Source organism: Blennius ocellaris, assembly GCF_963422515.1.
Source record: "Blennius ocellaris genome assembly, chromosome: 15".
Classification (NCBI taxonomy): Eukaryota; Metazoa; Chordata; class Actinopteri; order Blenniiformes; family Blenniidae; genus Blennius; species Blennius ocellaris.
In genome coordinates, this window is record NC_137664.1 from 9,084,185 (window position 1) to 9,098,089 (window position 13,905).

Consider the following 13,905-nt stretch of genomic DNA (forward strand, 5'->3'; position numbering starts at 1 on the left):
TTTAAAAGAAAAACAACATCTTCTATAAACCCCGGGTCTCATTTTGAATGTTTACACAATTGGGGATTCGTGGTGTGTGTATTTGATATGTAGATGATAGTAAGGCGGTATTAAAATAGAGCTGATGATCACTTTCTTCTTTAACTGATTGTCCTAAAATTCTACTTTATTCCTAAAGATACAGCAGTGATTATGTTTTGGGAGGATTTCTTTCCAGCTGGATAATAAATCGAGGATCTTCCATATGTATGGTATTTATAGAAAGTTTGAAAGCAACCACAATTATTTACATTTAGTTTAAAAAGACATTCATTGGACATCAGCAGCATTCACTGTTGACCGTATGAAGATTAATCCCATTACACAATTGATCTATACATCTAGGTTTGGTGAGAATGGAAACTGTTCAAAATAGAAATAAAAACTTTACAAAAAAACCGATCTATTCAAGTCCTATAGAAACTTCTACATGTGTACAAACTCTCGTTCAATCTGCTGAAAGACAAATAAAGTGGCATATACTACATATATTGTGTGTATATTGTATACATATTGTAGTACATATATGTACAGTAAGTCATGTATTTACAGCCAGTGCGTGTGTGTTAAAGAGACTGTGTGAGTTGAAAACACATCTGCTTCTGGGGGAATGGTAAAAGTGTCACTTTTCGACGGCGCTCAGTCTCTTTGCCTTGATGAACGCCATCCCATGTGTCCTCATGTGCGCATTCAAGTTCCCTTCGGTTTCGAACGACTTCCCGCACACTTTGCATTTGGTATTCGGTGTCCCGTCGTCGTTCTCGTCTGTCACGTCCAACTGGTTCTCCCTCTGACTCTCCTCGTTGTCCCTGCCCCGTCCGTTGTATCGGCCGAGACCCTGCGGCTCCTTCAGGCGGTGGACGATGAAGAGATGTCGGGCCAGCGAGCGGTGGGAAGTGTAGCACAGGCCACACTCCCGGCACTGGTAGGACGAGCAGTCCGACTTGTGCTGGGGGATGTGCTCGTGGAAGGCGGCGATACTTTCGGTGGTGAAGCTGCAGACGGCACACTTGCGAACTTTGAGGATGTTCACCTTGAGCCTCTTTAAGGGCTGCGAGTCGGAGCCTCGGGAACCGGGAGACCCCTCGTTGTCTTCTTGCTTCCTCTTGGGGCTGCAGCTCTGCAGATGAGATTTTGTTAAGATTTGTGATTTACGTTGGGAACTCGAAGCTTTAAATGGAGAAATGTTCTCTGTAAAAGTGTGCCGCTGTACCACTTCCTTGCCAGATAAGTCCCCGAGAGCATCGGCAGTCTTTCCTCCTGCATCTTTCACTTCATGCATGAGCTGAATGTGCTGATCCAGCAGCACTCTTTTAGTGAAGGGTTGACTGTGAGCTGGACAGTGCCTATTGAATGACGATGAAACGGTCAAAAGGAGTGTTAAGAATCAACCACAAGACTCAGCCTTGTGAAATGTGACAAACAAACCTTTTGTCTATAACTTGTAGATTTCAAGAATGTGAAGAGGTTTAAAGAAACTATGATAGAGCAGATCTGTTTTTTTCCTTTTTGACACTAAATACAATAATATCTCGAGAGGAGAATATGATTGAGTTTGTTTGGATACTGTGCACTGATATATACATATATACTCACGGGCAGGTGTGCATCTTGCGGAGTCCCTTGTGTTTGAGGCGATTGTGTCGGCAAAGACTGTGTGAAGAGCTGAAGGACTTGTCACACTGTTGGCATGGGTGCTTCTTTAGAATCTGCAGTGTGAGAGAAAGCAAAAGAAAAACATTATTATTATTTAAGTGCTTCACTTTGCTTTAACATTTGTTTTTATTCAAATAAGCTTCTAACAGGATTCAACAGTTGGTTTGTGTAGAATATGACAGTTGAGAGGTACAGCCTTAAGACTTCTTTGCTCCAAAGACATTATATTTTTCCAATACCGAGCAGAATGTAAAAAAAAAAAAGCATGATCAACTCATAATATCCTCATGCAACATGCTTTCACATATTCACCTTGCCATGCTCTCGTCTCACGTGCGTCACAAACATCTCCTTGGAACTGAAGAGGCTGTTGCAAACCCTGCACGTGTATTCTGAGCTGGAAGGACTCTTGAAGTCTGCTGAACAGTTATTGTTGGGTTTTTTTAAGGGTGAAAGTGAGTTCTTCTTCTCCCTTTTTTCTTGACCGTTGACAGTCCCTGTGTCTTTATTGTTGTTGTTGTTAAGGGGACTGTTGCTGCTGTTAGAATTGGTGGGCTTTGTACTCAGAGGGAGGTTGATACCCAAATTTGGTGGACCCTCAATGGTTTTTAGGGTTCCATGAGTAGCCTGAAAGAGAGCCACATGGAAACAATTACAAGATTACATTTTGGCATTTCACACACATTTCACATTTGACTAAACTACGAGAATATCAGAGGTTAGAAGATTCACGTCTACCTTGATATGATCCAGCATCAGTTGCTTCTGAGCGTAGTGCATGGAGCAGTCAGGACATTTGAACACTGAGATTTTTTGACTGATGAGGTGCTGATCGAAATGTGTGTAGAGCAAGGCCTGCAGAGTGAACACTGTGTCGCACATGGCGCATTTATAGATCACCCTGAAGAACAGAAAAAGCAATGCTGTTAAAAACACTAAGAAAAAAAAAAACCCCAACAGAGAAACCCAGTCGAGGCTGACTCCCTGTTTATTTCATATCAAGCTGTTAAACATTGATTTTTGATTAAGATACAAAGAAGCACAACAACGTAGATCAGCCCATTATTTAATGTTCAAAATTCTACTTTGCATTGCAGAAACCATGCATCGACAATATATACAGCTGCTCATGAGCACCTGCGCCATTACTAGTGTACTGATGATCGTTTGTCTTCAAGTGAATGAAAGGTTACTATGTGGAAAAATACGAACCAAGTTAAGCCACCACATCAAAACCCACAAATCCTGCCACTGATGAATCTGATTTTCCACAGGAAAGATAATTGGATATGGGTATCGGGTGATGTTGTTGTGTATCTTTGTCAGTGAAGTAAAATGTGTGATGATGAGCAGAAAGAAATGCATTTTAAGCTTTCGTCATATGTACAAGATATTTTGAGAATAATATTATCTATATATATTTAAGACTTACTTAGGCTCTCCAGCCTTCATTCCTGGATGCTGCGTCTCTGCATGCGAGTGCGTTCCAGGTGCAGATTTGAAGGCCATTGGGCACAAAGGACATTTGTAGAAGGTCTCACAGTGAGTGCTCTGGACGTGAGACTTGAGAGTTGCAACATCAGCAAAAATCACACTGCAGTGAAAACAGCTGGTGGGGAAAAGGAACGGAGAAAGGGAGAGTTTGCAAAATTCAGACAGCAAAACTCAATGTAGCCGTGTCCCAAAGGGTGGCACATTGATTTAGGTTAGAAAGGGTCAGTTTTCTTGATTTGCATGTTTCTAGTTTGCGGTCAGCACTGGACTTGAATAGTCACATTCCAAAACAGCTAGGCATGTAGGGGAGTGGGTATTTCCCTCTCTTTATTACATCCTTATTAAATACACAAGTATATATTTGGATGGATAGATTTTATTAGCTTAGAATAGCTAAGCTTGGTAAATCTTAAGCTAGTTTATACTGTATGCATATGATAGCACATGACCATAATATGTTTTCTTTTTCAAATTCGTAATATTACGGTTGACTTGACTTGCTAATTGTGATTGTCCATTTGTCCTTTTTCCATGAAATCTCATTGTGTAGTGTATAATTTTGTTAGACACATAATGGGCACGATGAAGCCAACATAATGTAATAATAATGGTTATTAAAAATGACATTTTAAGTGACAGTCTGGAAGACAAGCAAGTACGTGGAACACTTAAGTGAAAGTACAGCCACTTACGGAAGAACATGACTCAATATGATACATACGTTCACAACTGAAAATAAATAAGGGTCTCCTCAGTAATGAGATTTTTGGTAGACTGACCGGTAGCCAACTCTCCGAGTGTAATGTAGGCAGTTCTTGGTGACATGCGACTGGAAGTGAACAGAGCGGCAGCTGGCACCACACTCTGGACAGATGTAAGGAGACTTGTGCTGATGGATTCGCTGGTGTGACAGAAAGCTGCACTGATTTGGGAGGAGCATTTGGCAAATGCTGCACGTTTTCTATTGGAAAACAGCAAAGGAAGAGAAAATTAACATCTTAGGATTTTTTAAACCTTTGCACAAATGACCAAAGCTCCCTAAAGTAACTTTGCCACAGTCCCTCAGCTGTTCTCAGATTATATACACCTACCTGACCGCTGGACTCCAGTGCTTGTTGATAGTGCATAGCCAGTGAGTTGTCATCCTGGAACGTTTCGTTGCACTCCAAGCATTTTAGGCTGTTCCTGCAGAGCTTTGAAGTGTCATCCTCCAGCGGCATGGCTGCCACCAGTGGAGCACTGCATAGAGCTGAGATGACTGCAGCTTGTGCGGGACCACCAGAAGATTTACTTTGGATTTGCCCTGTATTTGCTTGAGAAATTGTGGATGATCCTGATGAAATCGATGCACTGATCATCTGATCTGCGGGTATGGGTTTTAGGATCAGATGTGAGCATTGCATCACCATTCCTTTGTCTTTGTGGCTCCTCGCATGAGACAAGAGGCTGCATTTGTTGTAGAACACGAGACCCTTGGAACAGTGGTTGCAAGTCACCTCAATTCGCACACTGCGGCGCTCGTAATGCTGTGTCAGGCTCTTCTCAAGAGCAAATGAATCTCCACACTCGAGACACTTGTAGCCTCGTGAGGGTAGAGCGATACGGGCGGCAGTTGGCGGAGACAGGTTTGGGATGTACACTGGGACTGGATTCATGCTACTCAGGACTTTATTGAAAGCATCCACAACAGAGCTTTGTGAGCTAGTGAACACCTGAACCCGAGAGACTTTCTTTGAGGCTTGGCCGGAAAGAATTCTCTGCTGTTTTACTTGTGACGGTTGTTGCTGGGACAGTTTGGAGGAGGACAAGGCCTGTTGAAAATCACAGGCAGCAGACGACACTGCTTGAGGCAGAAGATTGAGGTTACTAAGATGGACTGTCTTTGGCACGAGTTTGGCATTAGCCAGACTGGAGGCAGGTACCATGACAGTTTGTTGCTGGATAGCGTTAGCAGCTTTTAAAATGGCACTGCTGGCACTTTGCATTGATGCAGCAGGGATGACTGTTGCTTTGACAGTAGTGTTGTTGGCCAACTTCAGGTTGATGACCTGTGAACCAGCCGTTTTGACTGCTGAGACTGGCAGGAATGCTGTTGCCACCGGTTTAATAGTCACTTGCTTGGTTATTTCAATTGAAGGGCCTCCAGTTGTGGCTACGACAGTGGTTGACAAAGAGGGTTTAGTGGGAGTCGAGAAAATTGCATTTGTCGTTGCCAGGAGGGATGGGTTATTCTCTCCTTTTTTAAGACCCTCGTGATCAAGCTCTGGGAGGATTCGTGTGACGGTATGCTTAATATGTCCGGATGAGGTTTTGATTGTTTTGATTCTCACTTTAGGGATGACTGGTGCGGTGTCTGTGTTTGAGGAAGGAGAACCTTTGCTGCTGCTTTCACTTACGATACTTGATGGGCTGTCTGGTTGTCTCATTAGTAACCTCTTTGCAAATTCCAGGGCGGACTCCTGCTCCTGAGATTTCTGTGAAACCGCAATATTTTCAGTCCCCTGAATGGACACTTTCTGTGTTGTTGGAGAATCCAAAGTGTCTAAGTCCACAGTTGTGGACTTTTTGGCACTCAAAGCAGCGATGGCTGCAATACAGGATGACAGTTTGGTAGAGGACTTTGTTTTAACTTGGGGAACATTGTTCATATTTACAACTCCTGATGATTCACCAGCTTCTCTGCCTTCTAGATCTTGAGACCGGAGAGGGATTTCTTTGAGTACTTCCTGATCAAATGTTAGTTGAGAGGGCATGGGAAACTTAAAACTGCTCACTGCGCTGTTGTTATTTTGATCAGGTTTTTGGTCTCCTTTGGTTTTGGACTCTAAACCACTGTCCACAGTTGATTTGAGATTTGGGTCATCTTTCTTAACAGTGGGCTTATTGGAGTTCTGACTTCCTTGCTTGTCTGTGGGCTCATCAACCTCAATTTTCTCATCATCGTCAAACTCCTCGGCACTTGAGATTGGACTGAACTGATTCAAAGAATATGATTGGTTGTTAACTTTCTGTCCATTCTCTTGAGGAGGTTTCCAGCCATTCTTGGTGTGAGCAGCAGATGAAATTGAGAGCAAAAAGGCATTATGAAGTCCATTGCCAACAAAATGTGGTTGAGGATGGGAATTAAAATTCCCATTCCTCTCCAGAGTGGGTCCATCATGTTCACTGGAGTCCACATTTCGAGTGTTTTTCACGATGACACTGACTCCAACATCCTGTGCCATTGAGACACTGTTGGCTTCTTCACCAACGGTCATGCTGCCGGTGGCTTGCTTGAGTTGTCCATCACTGTCCTCATGGTGGCCGGATTCTATAGCGGCTTTGGGATCCACCATGTCGGGGATGTCGAAGGCCGCCAGCAGGTCATCAAAGTCTGGTGTCTTCATATCTCCCATGATCCTATTCCTGTTTAAATGTGGAGATCACCTGGTGAACACAAACAAAAGGAAAAATTAAGTTCTAATGAAAGTCCACCCATGTTTTTATATTTTATCCTGATTTGATCTTCATTATTTCACTAGTGTGACACTATGAGATTCACATTATAATACTTGTTCTGTGGCTAGGTCCGAACCGCAGAACATTTTATATGAATTTATTTGTTTGTGTAATTCTGAACATCTCTGTGTAATGTACAGTATGAATTATGATCGATTTGAAACGAAGAGTGCATTGCATCAACCTTTGGTTTTGTAGTTTACCTCATCTTCACATGGTGTGCCAACGTGCACATAGCATATATCTTTTAAATATTCTACAACTTAATAAGTAGTTTCTGGTGCTTGATATTACTTTCAATGCGGTCTCTTTCCCTTTCGAGTCCATTCATGTACATTACGGATGTATGATAAGTACCTTTTGTGCTATTCCTGAAACATGTTCTCATATTGGTTAATTTTATTGACCTGCCTGTGAGAGAAACGCCAGGGAGCCACATGCTCATCCACACAGGGTACCCCCTGTGTGACATTGACATTAAAAGTGAGTAGTCGGCAAAACATTGTCTTTCATAAATCACAACATGTTCAGAATTGCTATGATTCTGAAACATTAAAAAGCAGAGGAAACAATACTATACCAGGGTGCCAAAGAAATCAATGTTCACTTTTCACCACAAGCTGTTGATGGAACATGGAAAAACACTTTCTCCACAAGGATTACATCTTTGATTAAAAGTGAATGGTGTTATCCCGATCTGAGTATTTAACACAAGATGACTGTTTCCCTTTAAGGCGATTGGCTCTTCTCAACTGATTACAGGGTTTGGGTAAGGCATGTAAACAATCTGTTATCTGTAACAAATAATAGGAATGTACTATATGAAAAACACAATATATTTATACATGAAGATCTGCTATTTTATAAGGAAAGTGATTTGTTACAATACATCAGCAAAGCTGTGTTAGATTTAGTTCATTTTAGACATCTGTCATCTTTTATTCAAGTAAGCCATATTCTGTGTATATAATGTGCTGTCTGTGTGCATTGTGGGTGTTCTGGCACATATAGCACAGTGGTTTGAGAGGCTCTGCTTGTATTTCCTCCTGTTTGATTCGAATGTATTTCTGCCATGTGTAAACATCTGCATCTAACAATCTGAGCTTTGGCTGAAAATATGAATAATATTGGTTTAATCCAGATTATTGGATAGCAGCAAGGAGGTGGCAGACATGAGGGTAACGATTGGGAGAAGGAGACGTGTTATGGAGGGAGAGGGCTGGCTGTAAATGCAGGGAGAAGGAGGAAAAATGGCTGCTGAGCTTGTGAGGAGCTGCAGCAGAGAGAGAAAGGCCTGGTGGTAAAACGCAGCCATGACAGCGAGAGATGCCTGACATAGAAAGTAAATGAAGTTTAAACACATGAAAAACACACAACGCAGGGCCTGTCCCAATAACAACACTTTAATACACATGCATTGTTACCACCTGAAACAATGCAATCTCAGTAACGTGAAATAACAATGGTGGAAGCATGCAAGTGAATCAGCAAACTCCTCACCCTCTTGCCTCCGTCTCTCTCCAGCCACTAGCCAAACCTTTTCGCCTTTCTTCCTTCCATCCTGCAACAAACAGAGTCACAACACTACTAACCCACAAAAGCCATCCACCCCACCCTGCCTGAAAAAAAATAGTCTTGTTTCTTTCCAACCAGGCAAAGGCCCAGAAAACGGGGTCAGGTTACATCCAGGGATGTGGTGAATAGTGATGGTCCTGGTACGGATTATCCTCAGTCACTCTCTTGCAGCACCAGCACCAGCACCAGCAGCAGCAGCAGCAGCAGCACAAAGACATATAAACAGACAGATGGATCATGCTTCTGTGAGTGTGTGTATGCATGTGTGAGGCTGCAGATTCACAGCAGACTTCCAGCCAGTCACGTCCCCCCCCCCCCCCCCCCCCCCCCCCCGCCTGCCCTTGTCCCTTCACAAATCTCCCTGCTCTCCTTGCGGCGAGGCGCTCTGCATCAAGCCTCGTCGTGCAGCCTGCAGCGAGCAGCAGCCTGAGCTGTGCCTGTGTGCCATGGCTGCAAAGGGCTGCACCATGTAGCACCATGCAGCCCTCTATGCCTGTGTTGCACAGAGACGGCATTGTTCCTGTCAGCCCTCTGTCTGCCTCAAACCGGTTTCAACTGGTTCCGGTCACCCAGCAAAAAGCCCCGCGCTGCAATACGGCCTCAGAAACACCGAGGCAGAAGCAGTGTGCCCACCTCCCAGAAAGCACTGCAACATTTCACACTGAACTTGCTGCATGCTGTGATGTGGATGATGTGAAATTACTATAGTTTGGTCTGGTGGGGAAAGGGTTACAGGAGATTGCACAGCCTTACCATCAGACCAAATAGAGGTAAACAATAACAATGCTGGAAAATATGTTAATTTGAGCAGCAGAATGTAAAAAACAAACAAACAAACAAACCATCAAACAGGATGAAATGGAAATTAAATGACAAAAACATTCATGTGTAGACAAAAGCGTGCACCAAGGCAGGCAAGGTTATGTGCAAATTATCAACCTAATAAAAATACACGAACAGATTAAGTGATTTTCATTGAAGCTGAACTGCTTCTATTGTTTTAGTTTCTTTTTCAGCCATAAAAACCTTTGTCCGAAACACATTTGACTGCTTAACACTTCCGGCTTTAAAAGGAGACTGTGATACTGTGATAGAAGACAAGACATGTAAACAAAAGACCACAGCCTAACCTGAGCAAACACAAGCCATTCATGCATGCCCCCTTCCCCACATGCCACCCTTGCCCCACGTACACCCCCCACCGAAACACACATGCATTTTAAGAGGTAAACGTGGCATACCCTTGTAAGATTTTTTTATCCACACTGAGAGATATTCAGGGGAAAGAAGTCTTCCTGTAGAGGCCTCAGCACCTGCCTTTACTCAGGACCAACCATTCGAGCCTCCATCCTCCTCCCCCCTCCCTTTTCCACTGTTCTTCACTGTGTCAGTCCTAGATTTCAGTCCCAGTCGAGGCCTCGTTTTTTTCCCCGAAAACCCCTGCCACCTCCACCTCTACCTCCACCTCCACCACCACCACCACCACTATCATGGCCGTGCATGAAGGGACGGATGGAGAAAGGGGGCACTGTTCAGCAGGCGAATCAGGCCTTTTGTTTGTGTCTGAGCAGGGGGGTGAGGGGACTCTCCACTCTGGCTCTGAAGCAGCAGCAGCAGCAGCTGGTGCAGAGAACGGAGGGAGAGGGGGGGGGGTGGAATGGGAGGAGGTGAGAGAGACAGAGAGGAATGGAGGAAAAGGAAATGAGCAGCAGTAATGCATAATAGGAGCTTGAACATGTACACAGTGTTCAAACATTAAGCCTTTGCCACAGACCAATGTGACTGAGTGATTCTTCTTAGCACGTGATTGTGTGATCCTCATACTGCACGTTTATCTCTCGTCGGTGGTGTTATAATGTCGATGACTAACACTGGAAAGATAATGGGCCTCTGTTTGGGCCCAAGTGACTGTCTTAAGGTTCTGCAAGATAAGGTCAATGAGTTTCATCCTGGTATTCAAATATTCACAATTGAAGTGTCTTTTAATTCGATGGCAATCTGGCTTCCCCTTTTCGCAATACATTATTGTATGCTTGCACAATGGCAGTGTGAAAGGGGATGGCTCGATTCGACATACAATAATAGTGAAATGTACTCCCTCTTGTACAGGTCTTTATGTGCAGACATGGGATGAATTTGTCACATTTTAATATTATGGCCCACGAGCACATCAATAACAATAGTACTAAGCAAAACAGATTGTGCAATGACATAAATCTTAGCAAGTACTGCAGATACATTATTAAATAAAATGAAAGAGGTATTAACCTACCTGTGAGACAGCAGAGAGGCTTTTCAGTAGGATCAGGGTGACTCGTTTTGGCCTGTTACCAGTCCTGGACACATCCTGGAGACCTAAAGGCAGCCATGATTTGCTGCAGCATCAACTTAATTATCCTTCATTGTGTAAGAGATGGTACCAGATTTATTAATCAGACAACATAAGTGCATTTTACTCACTGCAATTACAACTGTAGGTAGCATATATATATGATTAAAAAAAAAAAAGGCCCTCATGGTGCCTCCTGCCTTTCTGCACTGTGACAGATTTTAGTGCAGGAGAGGCTGAGGTTACTCCCCACCCCAAACGGAGACAAAGTCACATGACGTCATGTTGCCTCCATTCATGCTGGGAGTAAGAGGAGCTGCTGAACGCTAAACGTCCCCTCTCGCTTGCTCCAAGGTTTCCTGCCAGGGATGTCACCAGAAAGCCTCACGAGGGCACAGATGAAAAAAACACATGGTCCATCTGAATTTTATTGGGTTGCACTGGGCTTGTGAGCACATTTTAAATTAATTCCGATATCTGTGGAACAACAAACATTATGTATTTAAGTATTTCCTTCCTCTTGATGGTATAACAATAAGAAACATACAGACTGTGTCTTTAAATCTCTTTGCTGCCTTGGTGGCTGATGATTGCAAAGCTGCCTGGTCATTTTAGTCAAAGTAGTGACAGACATCCAAGACCTAAGATCTATTTTAATTGACACTCTCCCTACTGAAAGACGTCCCATAGACGGTGTCCATACAGCTGTGACACCATCAGGCCACTTAATGAACCACTTGTCGTCTGAAAGGAATGACTTGTATGAATAGAGAATAAGAGAATGTCACTGTTGCAGCAGAAAGGTTTTCTTTGGAATTTTATACCCCCCCCCCCCCCCCCCCCCCCCCAGTTTGTAGTTGTGCATGAAAGATTGAAGATTGACTCTACAATAATTATACTTCAGTAGGAGTCTCAAGTGAAAACAACCTCAAAGATTTTATCTCACATCATGGATAATATTGTGACACACACATAATACATCAAACGAAACTCAGTATTGCAGGTAAAAGCGACTTAATCTTCTCTAAATTCACCTACAGCACCCTCTGCTGGTCTCCTTCCAACAAACAGCAAAGCATATTTCCCATTCGAAAATGCTGAATCTTGTTCATTTAAAGTGGAGTCTAAAACTTGCAATCTCTGCTTCACATGTGTAATGTGATAAGTGACATGTGGTGCTTCAAGTCAACTTGATATGTTATAATTGAGGTGTTTGAAAATAAAAAAAAAGTGGCCTCTAGTGCAGGTAATGTAAGCCTTGCAATCAGACATGAGTGGCTGTTAATAATCACCAAGTCAATTAAAACCTCCTTTGCCTCTCAGCACGTGGTGATCCTAAAATCATAAACTGTGCAGATTGTATGACCATTTCATGTATTTTTTGCTTTTATTTTTTATTTTTGTTAGTGAGCCTTTAAAAAAAAGACTTTTTGGAGTATAAACCTGTGACAAAAGCATAAATAATGGCAAATAACATGTATTTTCCACCAAGCACTTATATGTTCTGGATATTTAGTCATATTCAAAACATTTTCTTTCTGCACGATCTTGCTGTCTCCCGTGAAAAATAAAGCAGCAGATATTTCAGATGGCACAGTGCTGTGGGTCCTACCTGTTTCTGCCCTTTGAGCATACTACGTGACTAATCCTGTTTGTTTAAGGTCAACCTCTGGATGAAGATCTAATATGTTACCAGTCAGATGTACTCTTTAATATCCTGCGAGGAACGTGTATGTGGGGTTGTGACCTGACAGTAACACGGTGGAAACCCTCAACCTTTTCTGCATTAAATATTATTTCTGCTTATCTGTCTTCATCTGTTCTCTTCCTCCAGCAATCGGTGTGTGAATACGGCCACGAGAGGGATCGTTCAGGTATGAGAGGCTGACACAGACACGTATGTGGGCGTCCCTGCTCTGTTTGAAAACTGCTCCCTTCCTGTTGTTGACCTTTCCAGAAACATAGATACTGTGAATTAAACTATTATCAACACACACTCTTCTCTAATAGACTGCTATCAGGTAGAAAGAGTTCTGCACTCAAGTATTGTAAATCATGGAAGTTAAGCTTATTATTTAAGGAGTCTTGGAGATTGAAAAGGTTTGTATGTTCTACCACTTCTTTTTATTTTATTTTATGTATAACAATAACATATCCTTTATATTCAAAATTAAAGTAAAAAATACAACAAATATTAAATTGCCTTCATTGTATTCAATTAATAAAGCCACTCAAGTAAAAGTAGAGCTTACACTAAAATAACTTGATTTACTTGTAAACCATCAATTTACAGGGGTTTTTATTGAAATAAGGAGGTTTAAATGCTTAAAGCAGTGTAAAATATATGCATGAACCATTTACAAATGATGTAGAAAATCTATTTTGAAAAGTGATAAACTGAGCATATTACATATAAGTAATTTTAGTTTCATCAATCAAACAGCAGAGGGAGTTAACAAGCAGCTGGAATATTAACATACTTATGTCTTATATCTTCCTGTATGATTACCACTCATCACACATCATAATATAATATTGAGATATTATTTTCCTATGATCTATTGGCTTCCTGTAGATGTTCTGCATATCTGGACGTAAACACATCTTTTAAACTGAACCTGTAACTTGTATCTCGCAGGATTATATGTATTTACTGGTACACTTACATGTTTGAAGTATTGGCAATATCAGTCAGATTAAAGGACATTTTCAACATCATTTAGTCGAAACCTCCAACACTTTCATGAGGAACTTACAGCTCTTGCCATGACTGATCAAACTTCATTTGTTGCTTCACTGTTTGTTGTTTATTTTTGCTCCTTCAGATAGTTTTTACATGTGTTTAGCTTTTCTTGAGGAGCTCAGTGTCAGCCTCAAGGCAAGAGATAACGTATGTTTTGAACTCTGTTTTATGTAATTCTGAGGAGGTATTACAGTTTTCTCCAGTCAATGCCTCCTAAAATGCATCATGACATCACATTCTTTCCACTTGTGCCGTAACGATGGTTTGATATGGAAGAATTGCAGGAATTCTTCAGTTTTGTTGAGGATTTCTCAGTGTTATTGTGCAAGATGTAGATGCAAGAAACCCTGATGAACTTGTAAAAACACATTAAACTGGATATCTGGAACCACTTCCACCGCACGTTCATATGTTCTGACGTGTTTGAGTTGTGACGTCTTTTCTCAGTCTTTACTTCCATGACTCTCTTAAGGCTCTTAACTCAGAAACAAGGTTTCTATGTGAAACTTAGTTAAGCGCAGGTTCAACGGTTTGCCTGGTGGAGGAATGAAAGTGTATTATAGGCTACTGT

The 13,905-nt window shown here is 42.1% G+C and overlaps 1 protein-coding gene across 1 annotated transcript; it reads right to left on the reverse strand.

Moving 5' to 3' along the window:
• znf532 (zinc finger protein 532) lies at window positions 1-8,241 on the reverse strand. Its single transcript, XM_080509681.1, has 9 exons — window positions 8,188-8,241; window positions 4,281-6,615; window positions 3,969-4,150; window positions 3,128-3,304; window positions 2,434-2,596; window positions 2,008-2,322; window positions 1,636-1,748; window positions 1,253-1,385; window positions 1-1,159 (listed from the first exon to the last, which is right to left on the reverse strand). The coding sequence occupies exons 2-9, from the start codon at window positions 6,582-6,584 to the stop codon at window positions 662-664; spliced, it is 3,885 nt and encodes a 1,294-aa protein (XP_080365807.1). The 5' UTR covers window positions 6,585-6,615; window positions 8,188-8,241; the 3' UTR covers window positions 1-661.
• Window positions 8,242-13,905: the final 5,664 nt, after the last annotated feature.

What these genes read in the sequence shown, in the direction of transcription:
- znf532 (XM_080509681.1), bottom strand. Translation starts at nt 6,584, where the DNA reads ATGGGAGATATGAAGACACCAGACTTTGATGACCTGCTGGCGGCCTTC. An exon ending in CACTGGAGTCCAGCGGTCAG is followed by an intron (nt 4,151 to 4,280) that starts GTAGGTGTATAT and finishes GTTTTCCAATAG; the next exon opens with AAAACGTGCAGCATTTGCCA. An exon ending in ACTTATCTGGCAAGGAAGTG is followed by an intron (nt 1,160 to 1,252) that starts GTACAGCGGCAC and finishes TCTCATCTGCAG; the next exon opens with AGCTGCAGCCCCAAGAGGAA.